The 11,195-nt window shown below is 45.7% G+C and overlaps 1 protein-coding gene across 2 annotated transcripts in view; it reads right to left on the minus strand.

Annotated features, from left to right (window-relative positions):
* TRMT61A (tRNA methyltransferase 61A) overlaps positions 1-11,195 on the minus strand; it is a 38,307-nt gene that overhangs the window by 26,839 nt on the left and 273 nt on the right. The window contains exons 1-2 of one of the 2 annotated variants that reach the window (XM_063948527.1): positions 11,095-11,186; positions 7,180-7,535 (exon numbers count right to left, since the gene is read on the minus strand). In XM_063948527.1, the coding sequence (XP_063804597.1) occupies positions 7,180-7,535; positions 11,095-11,096 (358 nt within the window). In that variant the 5' untranslated portion in view covers positions 11,097-11,186. Of the gene's footprint in view, positions 1-7,179; positions 7,536-11,094; positions 11,187-11,195 lie in introns of those variants that run through there. The other variant, XM_063948528.1, reaches the window with a different exon arrangement.

Genomic DNA, 11,195 nt, shown 5'->3' on the forward strand with positions numbered 1-11,195 from the left:
GAACCCACAAACTCAAATTCTCTGAACAGAGCCTAAACATTTTTACTAAGCTTTTATTTTTCATCTGTGCAATTTTATACATGCATAACATATAGCGCTTCCATACCCGAATTATAAAAAAAAAAAAAAAAAAAGTCAGGCAGAACTTCTTACTAGTTGAAAAAAAAAAAATAAAAAAAAAAAATCATGCAACCTTAAACCTGCACCTGAAAAAGGAAAGATAGTTAGAACCTTCTGCCGGCTGAAGTGTAGCGCACAGGCAACCGTCATATTCAGGTGGCAATAGCTGCGGAGGTCAATATCGGGAAAGCTTCGCATTCAGGAAATTGATCAATCTGGCAGCATTGCATCCGCCATGCAAACCTATGGGGGGGATGCCACAACCGGCAGGAATAGAGGGATCGCAGCACGTATCGGACATATCTGCTGTGGTCTTACTTATTATAATTATTCTGGTTAGCAGTGATTGCTACTACGGGGGGAGATGTATTATAGCGCAACATATACTGCTATAGCATTTCCTGATTCACCTCGTTACCAAGGCGAAGCTGTAAGAAACATCGACAAAATTTATTATCTTGTCTGCGGCAGCGGGGAGTGAGAAAACCGTGCAGTAGCAGGTTTGCGGGCCTTCAGCATAAACTGGATAACCGCTTCGGAGAATCCTTTGGCCCTCAAGAGTGAAGCTTCAAGAGCCACGCCGTCAAAACCAGTCTGGCCAGGTCCGGGTAGACAAAAGGGCCCTGAACGAGGAGGTCTGGGAGTTGAGGAAGTAGAAGAGGACATACTATCGATAGACTTGCAGATCTGAGAACCCATGCAGTACGGGCAGAACGGGCCACACTGGAGCCACTAGAAGTAGTATTTCTCTTTCTTGTTTGAACTTCCGTAGTACCCTGGGCAGGAGTGACACTGGAGGGAACACGTAAGGCAGCCCATAGTTCCATGGAATTGCCAGTGCATCCACGAACGTTGCTTGAGGATCCCTGGTTCTTGATCAGAAGACCGGAACTTTGTGATTGTGTCGAGACGCCATCAGGTCTACATCTGGTAGACCCCACTTGTCCACTAGGAGTTGAAAGACTTCCTGATGAAGACTCCATTCTCTGGCGTGCACGTCCTTATGATTGAGAAAATCCGCTTCCCAGTTGAGGACTCCCGGAATAAACACTGCTAATATTGCTTGCAGATGGCGTTCCGCCCAAAGAAGGATTTTTGACGCTTCCATTATTGCCATGCGGCTTCGAGTGCCACCTTGATGGTTTATGTACGCCACCGTGGAGGCGTTGTCTGACCGTACTTGAACAGGCCTGTTCTGTATCAGAGGCAGGGGGAGAGACAAAGCATTGAACACTGCCCGCAACTCCAGAATGTTTATCTGAAGGAGTGATTCCTTCTTTGGCCCACCGACCCTGGAAAGAGTGTTGCTCCAACACCGCGCCCCAACCCCTCAGACTGGCATCCGTAGTCAGTAGGACCCAGTTGGAGATCCAGAAGGTACGGCCCCTGCTCAACTGCTGGTCCTGTAGCCACCAGGTCAGCGACAGACGAACCTCCGAAGTCAAGGAGATCATGCCGATGAGGCAGGCAGTCCCACTTGGAAAGGATTAACCTCTGTAGAGGGCGGGATTGAAATTGAGCGTACTCTAGCATGTCAAAAGCAGACACTATGAGGCCTAGTACTTGCATCGCCCAGTGTATCGACACTCTTGGGCGAGAGAGGAAGTATCTGATCCTGTCCCGAGGTTTCAAGACCTTCTCTGGAGACAGAAACAGCCGTTGACTGTGTGTGCCTAGCAGTGCACCATGCTCCGAGCAGGGACCAGCATGGACTTCTTCCAGATGAGGAACCACCCGTGGGCTTGTAGGAAGTTTACCGTCAGTTGTAGAGAACTGAGGAGGACATCGTGGGAGGATCTTGACTCCCTGGCGACGGAGATGAGCCGTTATCACAGCCGTAACCTTGGTGAAGATCCTAGGGGCAGTGGCAAGTCCAAACGGCAGAGCCTGGAATTGATAGTGAAGGTTGCCAATAGCAAACAGTAGATATTGCTGATGCGATATGACAATAGGTATGCGCAGATAAGGATCTTTCTATATCCAGGAATACCATATAGTCTTCGTATTCCCTGGCCAGTACAACTGAGCGCAGTGTTTCCATACGGAACTTGGACACTCTCACAAACTTGTTCAGCGATTTGAGGTTGAGTATAGGCCGGGAAAACTCATTGTTTCGGAACTAGAAACACGGTCGAGTAGTATCCTCTGTCTCTCTGGTATAGAGGTAACGGCATTACCACTCCTATATCCAGGAGGGAACGCACAACTAGTTGTAGAGCTTGCGCCTTCAACGGATCCGAAGGAATAGCCGTTGTGCAGAACTGGCGAGGGGGAGGTCTCTTGAAAGGGACTGCGTACCCGTGAGAAACAACTTCTCGCACCCATGCGTCTGAAGCAGTCTTTAATCAGACCTGGGTGAATCGCAGAAGTCGGCCTCACACCCTGGGATCCCCTACTAGGAGGCCTGTCCCGTCATGCAGCAGGCTTGTCGTGTTTAGAAGCAGGCTGACGGGCTGCCCAGAATTGCTTAGCCTTGGGCTTTGCGATTTTGGAAGCACGAGATGGTCAGGCATACCGGAGACATTTTGCTTTCCCTTGAGGCCGAAAGGAGCGAAAAGTGGTACCTTTTGCCTTCTGTGCAGGAGTAGTGTTAGGAAGAAATGCAGTCCTAGTGGCCACCAATCACAATTTTATGGAGATCTTCCTCAAACAGGATGTCTCCCTTGAAAGGGATTACCTCCAAGGTCTTTTTGGAGTCCAGGTCCACGTTCCATGACCTCAACCACAGAATACAGCAAGCCAGGATGGATGTAGTCGATGCCTTGGCCACCAACACACCTGCCTCAGAGGACGCATCCTGAATGTAATAGGAGGCGGTGGTAATGTGAGACAGGTACTGTCTGGCAAAGTCAGATATATCCTGATGCAGCTCTTCCTCCAATGCCTGAACCCACGCCTCAATACCTTTTGCTGCCCAACAGTCCGAAATAGTGGGTCTATGCACAGCTCCTGCAAGGGAATAAATAGATTTCAGGCATCTCTCCACACGCTTATCTGTCGGTTCCTTCAGTGAAGTGACAGTGGTGACAGGCAGAGTGGACAACACCACAAGGCGGGTGACATGAGAATCCACCGGCTGTGAATTTTCCCACTTGCTACATAACTCTGCAGGGAGAGGACAGTGAGCTACCATCTGATTAGACAGGGTGAATTTCTATCCTGGAGAAAACCAGATTATTGTAGATAGTCAGTATACGGTAATATTTCAGTTACCTTCTGACATTTAAACTTATCAGGTTTCTTAGACACCGCAGTGGAATCCTCATCATCATCACTTATCTGTAGGATCTGCTTAATAGCAACCACTAAGTCAGGGACATCAACCTAAGTGGTAGATTCCTCGTCAGAAGCAGCTGTGTCAGTGACTGACGGGTCAGTACACTCCCCATCCCCATTAGAAGAATCTTCTGAGAGATTAGCGGATTGTGAGGTGGAAGTAGCCCGCTTAGATGACCCCGTGACACCAGAGTGACTTGGGGCAGTTTTATGTCTAACCAAGGATTGACTCAATTGCTGCAACTGGGTAGACAAATTATCCGCCCAAGGCGGAATTTTATAGGGACAATATGTGGTTGTAATTGCACGGGAGGTCCCATAGGGGGCGTAAGGTGTATCACAAGCGTATGTAGCATAGCCGAGAATGTAGAGTACACTTTAATCGGTAAATACTGTGAAGCATTATATATGGACCCGACGCACCTATTCCCGTAGGGTACAGAATAAGGTAATAGATATAGCTGGGATACACTAAAAGTGAAATCCACACAGCAGACACAGGCACATACAGTCACAATGCAGATAATTACTTTAGCAACACAATAAAACTGCATTGAACTAGTATAGATATAGATAAAACAATGCATGGTCTGAGACCGGATGTATATATCAGAATACTTGTACAATATATTCTGGCACAGGCACACTTGTTCTTAACTAACGCTTTTTTAATATTGACATGTAGAATACTTAAGTGTTTGTAAAACCATGGCGCTGATGAACAGGCGGGTTTACAAGGGAAACCTTGCACTGCAGTCCCGGAGACCAGTCGCATCTATTCATCGTCTCAATCAGGGAGTGAGGAAGACTGTGAGGCAGCTCCAGGGCGGGAACACCAGCAGTAGATGGCACCCTGGGCCAGGGGATGGGCTACAGGTCAAGCGCCGGCTCCCCTATGCTGGACTTCACCGCCTGGTACTGTGGAGTCTGATTAAAAGTGGACATTAGTATATCCAACCCATACTCCTATGCCCTGGTGGATATAGCGGGGTCCCTGCTCGGTCACAGTGTACACGCCAGCGTCGCAGTCCGTCTCCCTAGACTGCGATCGAAACGCGATTTAATGGCGGGTCCTGCCTGGGGGACCCTCTTACCTCCTCCCCGTAGCAGCCACGCGAACCAGGAGAGCGTCTGCGACTGTGTGACTAAGCCGGAGCGTCTCCGCCACAAATACCCGGGAACAGAGCCAGCGGGAGCATGTGACGCTGCTTGGGAGGTGACGGAGCTGCAGTGCTGAAGTGTCACCCTGACATACAGCGCTGACAGCCCAGTGTCAAAGACATTTTCTGTCAGAAAAAGCTTTTTTATGGCTGCCCAGTGCTGCCCCCTGTTATGCGACCCTGCTGCTGCAGACACCAACTGAAAACTGAGCTCCAGTGCCTGGCAGCGGGGTTATAGAGTAAGCCCCAATGCATCTTGGGACAGCTAAAGCTTTAACCTGTTGGTGCCTGGATCAAGATCCACATCTACACCCCGATGTATTCCCTGTGGAACACAGTGTACCCCGCTGCAGAAAACCCCACAAACACCCCAAAATATTCTTACATCGCTCGTCTAGTTAAGCTATGGAAATTTCCACACTTAGAAGGGACCGTGACATTGATACAACTCACAAGGGCTTTACAAGTGTTCAAAGATATGATTTCATATCAGGCCTAATCAGCAGGAGCCGTGTTTACCAGGCCCGCCGGCAGCACAAGGGGTTAAGGGACACGCACAGCTGAAGGAGCGAAGCATTCTGCCGATTCCCCAAAATAAAATGTTCCTGTGCTGAGGCGGAGATACCATCTGTGACCTCCAGCAAAGCGCAGATCACATGTCCTGACTAAGCTCTGTGAACATCGGCTTACAAAGAGGCTCGTCAGAGCCAGACCATTATCAGAATCAAATATGCACAAGGTGCAGTACGGTACTGACAGGGCGGAATAGGAGACGGAGGCTGGTAGTGATCTAGGGCCTATAGCACTCCATAGTCTAATCCTACACAGACCACTGAATGCAAAATACATGAGATTGGGGAGCCGATAACTGCTCGTGTGTCGTATTAATACATGGAGTGATATATATTCAAATAATAAGAGCAGAGGTTCTAGAGCAGGCACCTCCAAACTGCGGCCCTCCAGCTGATGTGAAACTACATATCCCAGCATGCCCTGATACAGTTTTGCTGTCAGAGAATGCTAAAGCCGTGTCAGGGCATGCTGGGATGTGTAGTTTCTCAACAGCTGGAGGGCCACAGTTTGGACATGCCTGTTCTAGAGCAAGTGATGGGTAACTCCGACAGGTACTAGTGTACATATGTATGACAATATCCTGCATCTTCTTCCTATTGTTTTATTCATTGTGCACAATTACATTCTAGAGCTTTTACAGGTCTCCTCTCCTCTTAGTCATCTATACTGTAATAAGCACTAAAAAAAAAAAAATGTTTACATCTATAATGAATAAAAAGGTCATGCAACATTACAAATAGCTACATAGAACTTATTTATGATAAGTATATTTATTTATACTTCTATATGGGATGCGGTCAAGATCCCACCGGACGGAATCCCGGCGGTCGAAATACCGACGCCGGAATCCCAACATATTCTCCCTCCGTGGGTGTCCACGACACCCATAGAGGGAGAATAAATTAGTGTGCCGAGCGTAGCGAGGCACCGTGCCCACAAGGGGCTGCGTTCTGCTCGCCACCCATCAGGATTGTGGGGTCAGGATTCCGGCGTCGGTATTTCGACCGCCGGAATCCCGTCCAGCGGGATTTAGTAATGATCCCTTATATATGTACATTTTGCATTTCAGTCCTTTAAATCCAGTCCTCGGCGCACATTAATAACCCTTGCCAGAGTTCTCTGGTCACCCCCAGAGTGACCTAGAGCACCATTAATTAGGCCTAATGGGGGCGTGACCCCAGGGTCTCGACAAGATGAAGCACCCCTATGCAGAATATCCCAGGTTGGTGCTGCAGTGGGAACAGGGTAAGTCCTGGGTCTGACCCTGCATAGTACCATGTTCAAAATCCCAGGTCATACCCGAGACTTTGGTGGAAAAGGAGTATAACAGTGCATGTTTTCCAGATCTCCTTGCAGGTGCAAAGGTGTATTGATTACTCACTGACACATTTTAAAAGACCCACAGGTGGTCCTAGTTATTTCACTTGGGATTCCTTGAGGAGACCTGGAAAACATGCTCTGTTTGGTGTCCTCAGGATTGGATTCCAGAAGCACTGCTTAAGATCACAGCTTAGATCTAGATCAGGCACGTCAAACTCATGGCCCTCTACTTGTGAAACTACAAGTCCCAGCATGCTTTGCCAGCATACTTTCCATTGATCAGCTTAAAAAGCATGCTGGGACTTGTAGTTTCACAACGGCTGGATGACCATGAGTTTGACACGCCTGATCTAGAGCGCTATTAAAATGATAATAAACCGAAGGCATAAAAACACCTTGCTTCTTTCCAGTATTTCCTGAAGCGAACGCTGTTAAATTACAATGTACGGTTTAAATGGGAAACATTGTAATATGATTTATTAAACCAAACTGCATGGATTGGAACATCCACCGTAAGCATTTGATTTATGAAACACGTGCGTGGCGTAAGCAAGCTGCAACTAACTATAGAGGTGACGGTGATGGACTAAAATATATCTTGTAAGGAGAAGTGATGATTTAGCAGGAAGGCTGTAACACTGCAGAGCGCTCAGGAATACAGAACGACGGCGGTAATATAGCGATACACGGTATGACTTTCCTCAACATACCCATAATAAAACATCATTACCTGATTCACAGACCACAGAGCCCGGCTTTAACTCCAGCATCATAGTAATCATTGATATGTCCGTATTATAAAGAATCTGCGTGCGGTGCGGAAGGTTCATGGTCCATAACTCCGGGGTCGGATATAAAACGTACACCCAGCCTCCTCTGCTGCAGGTCACCTTGGAGCCGTATTTCTTCCCGATCAAATCGATGGAATGTCTGAGAACACCGTATTTAGTTTGCGTCTGGCCTCCCTGTTGTACGATCACTGGGAACATGGAGTCATGGCCCAGATAGATTATGGCTGTGTCTCCATCTTGTATGAGCTCGCGGTATTCCTCAAAACTCATGATGGCGGCAATCCGCTCGGTGACCCTTAAAAATAATAATAATTTTAGTAGGAGTTACCTGCAATACAACAGACTAACCAGTAACTCTCAGGTTACAAGCGGATATTGTCAGGCGTACGGTGTGTACACGCGGTGAGAGGTTTTCTTTCGATTTTGAATATATAGTCAAAGTCGCAAGAAAAGTTAGTGCAGATCGCAAGGCCCGATGCGCGGTCCTGTGACGTCAGTATCGCAAGCCTAGATAGACTGTGCAGGGAAGTCAGTTTTGACTATCTAGTATAAAAGATAGTCAAAATTTACACTTAGCCAAAATTGTACATAGCCAGTATCGCAAGCAGTCATTATGCGCTGCAATACCGACCTAACCCCTGTCGCACAGCGAGAATCAGGGTTAGCCGGGATCTCACCGTGTGTACGCACCTTTAAGGGAAAACTCCACATTAGAAAACTTTATTGACCAGACTTATTTATTTATTACCAGTTATTTATATAGCGCACACATATTCCGCAGCGCTGTACAGAGAATATTTGGCCATTCACATCAGTCCCTGCCCCAGTGGAGCTTACACTCTATATTCCCTAACACATGTACACACAGACACATTGGTTAATTATTTTTATCACAGTACAATAGAAATGTAGACTTATATAATAGGAGATTCCCAAGTCTAGATATATCAGTGTAATGGGGAATAGAATTCTCTGAGTTACCCTTTAATAGTACATACAAAACTACCTGAACAGAAATGATAACTTTTATTAGCCATAATCTCTCTTTCCTTCTATATACCATATGTGGTGCGTCCCCGATACCATTGGCAGTATTTGCAAATAAGGCGAAAAATTATTTAGTTTAAAAGCAAATGAGGTTTCCCGTCACTGAAGAACGACTTACAGCAAAAGGAGACATTACTAGCCCAAGTGTATGAAGTACTAGTATAGGTCCGAGTATACACACACAGTACGCAGTGTGAGCGTCTCCACCAGTGCGCATTCCTTCCTACATTCCAAGCATGTGCAGATTAACTAGGGGGTGGGAATTTTGGGATGGGAGCGCTGTCACCATTTTTTGGCAAGTGGTCCATCAGAATTCATACCACTACCTGTCACCCAAATAAAAACATGACTGACTGGCTAGCCAATTAATTAAACTTATCATCGCTAAGTAGTAACAGTCACTCTTTGTGCTGACCCAATAAAAAGAATGGTGGCCCAATCCCTCGGCTTTCCTTGAAAATACGGATGGTGTAATGGTTAGCATTACTTCCTCACAGAACTGAGGTCTTATGTGTAGTTTCTATATTCTCACTGTGCTTGCATTGGCTCCCTCTGGGTACTCCACTTTCCAAAAATATACTGGTAGGTGAACTGGCTCCCGACTAAAAATGAAGCATGCACGTGCTTAGGGAAGACTATATGGGCCAAGTGATTCTTATCAGCCGTCAAATGTTATGTGCATACACAATAGGTGCATACACAATAGACGATTTTGAGTTCAAAGCTGGCTAGTATGAATGTCCGGGCGATGAACGCCTGTTTTACCAGCCGAGTTAACCACTTTCCACAGTCTCCTACTTGGATGGGGTGTTTTCCAACTGAAACCTAAATTGCAGTATAAAAATAAGCTGTCTAACGTGTGTGGGCTACATGCAAAAGTAGCCGGTATTTACCCTGAACAGAAACAATATAAATGTATTTGCTCCCCTTGCATAGCAACATGGTTTGCTCCGGACAGAAAAAGTTACTTGCTTTTTATGCTTTACTTACAAACATGAATAAGGATGAAAGTGTATTGTGCATTGCTATATCGCACACACTGGAGGCTGCAATAAGAACATCAGCAAAAAAAATAATATATATAAGCACGATGAAGCGGCACTCCTGGACTTAATTCAAATAAACGGCTCCAGTCTCCCGATTTTGATGTGCAACGTTTCGGTTTTAATCACATACCTTCGTCAGGCATATATGCCTGACTGGACCAGTTTATTTGAATTAAGTCCTGGAGTGCCGCTTCATCGTGCTTATATCTTCAACCTGCAAAGTTGATTTAGAGGGCACCGGGCAAGCTGACTGAGATGTCTATTTCATGAGTGCCGATTACAAATACTAAATATATATATATATATATATATATATATATATATATATATATATATATATATATATATATATATATATATATACACATATATATATATATATATATATACACACACATACATACATATATATACACACACACACATTGCAGAGGATAGTTGTTGGTTGTGGGGGGGAATTATCATTGTTTATTTGTAAGGCGGTATTCAAATAAAATATATAAACATAAAGAAGAAATACAACAAGACTGGTGAATTAGACACAATGTTCTACTTCAATCATTTTGTCAATTGTGCATATACACATAGGTAAGTGTGGCAGCGTTTATTGTATCACAACTTATATGAAACTTGATACTATAAAATGATACTATAAAATTGTGCAACTTGTAAATTACAATTGCACCAATTGAAAAGATGGGCTCCTACTATTGTCATTTCACAGAGGATCCGGTAACCATAAGTAAACACTTCTCTGCCTGGTGATGTCGGTGGCAAGATACAAGTCTTACCAATTATTTACTGGGCTTTATAAATGAATACATCCTTTGTAAGGATTAGTATAGCAACAAAACTATGTTATAATCAAATATAGTGAATATAACAAAGGCCATAGTAGCGCTGCAGGATCTAACCAGACAGTATTGTGTGTCACACGCTCACACAGCGACTAAGGGCGAAATTCAGACCTGATCGCAGCAGCAAATCTGTTAGCAATTGGGCAAAACCATGTGCACTGCAGGGGGGCACATGTAAAGGTCCATACACACTGTGCGTTTTTGACCAGCGTGTATGAACAGCGATGATCGCTGACATCGCTGGGCTGAAAAGCGCTCAGTGCATACACACTGAGCGCTTTTCCCCGCTGCCCAGCGATGTCAGCGGCTTTCCGTAGCAGGATGCTATGGAGAGCCGCTCACCTCGCCGTTCATCTACTGGTAATAGTAGACTGGCAGCCACCAGTGATTGAAGGGGGAGCGCTCATCGCTTGCTCATACACCCCGGGTGTTTTTGAGCTGAAAGCAGCTCAACACACCAAAAGTGACCTGCTCTCAGCTCAACATCACCCAGTGTGTATGAGCCTTAACATGTGCAGAGCGTTAGATGTGGATGGGGTGTGTTCAAACTGAAATCTAAATTGCAGTGTAAAAATAAAGCAGCCAGTATTTACCCTGCACAGAAACAATATAACCCACCCAAATCTAACTCTCTCTGCACATGTTACATCTGCCCCACCTGCAGTGTGCATGGTTTTGCCCAACTGCTAACAAATTTGCTGCTGCGATCAGGTCTGAATTACCCCCTAAGTGTCCCTGCAAACTATTCTTAAAACTGTTGTCACCTATGAAGCGGTCACTGGTGGAATGGAAGATCTTGCACTTTGTAGCTTCTAAACAGGGCACATACATGAGCAGAAGCTATTACCCAAGACCAGGTATTACAGCAGGATATGAATGGGCTGATCATGTAACTATAACATACATTATACATCACTATAGCACCATGACACCTGACGCTAGAGACACGCAGTTACAATACGAGAATACCCGCAGGCGATGCACAGACCGGGAATCCTGTCACAG

This window comes from Pseudophryne corroboree, chromosome 12 (assembly GCF_028390025.1).
Source record: "Pseudophryne corroboree isolate aPseCor3 chromosome 12, aPseCor3.hap2, whole genome shotgun sequence".
NCBI lineage: Eukaryota > Metazoa > Chordata > Amphibia > Anura > Myobatrachidae > Pseudophryne > Pseudophryne corroboree.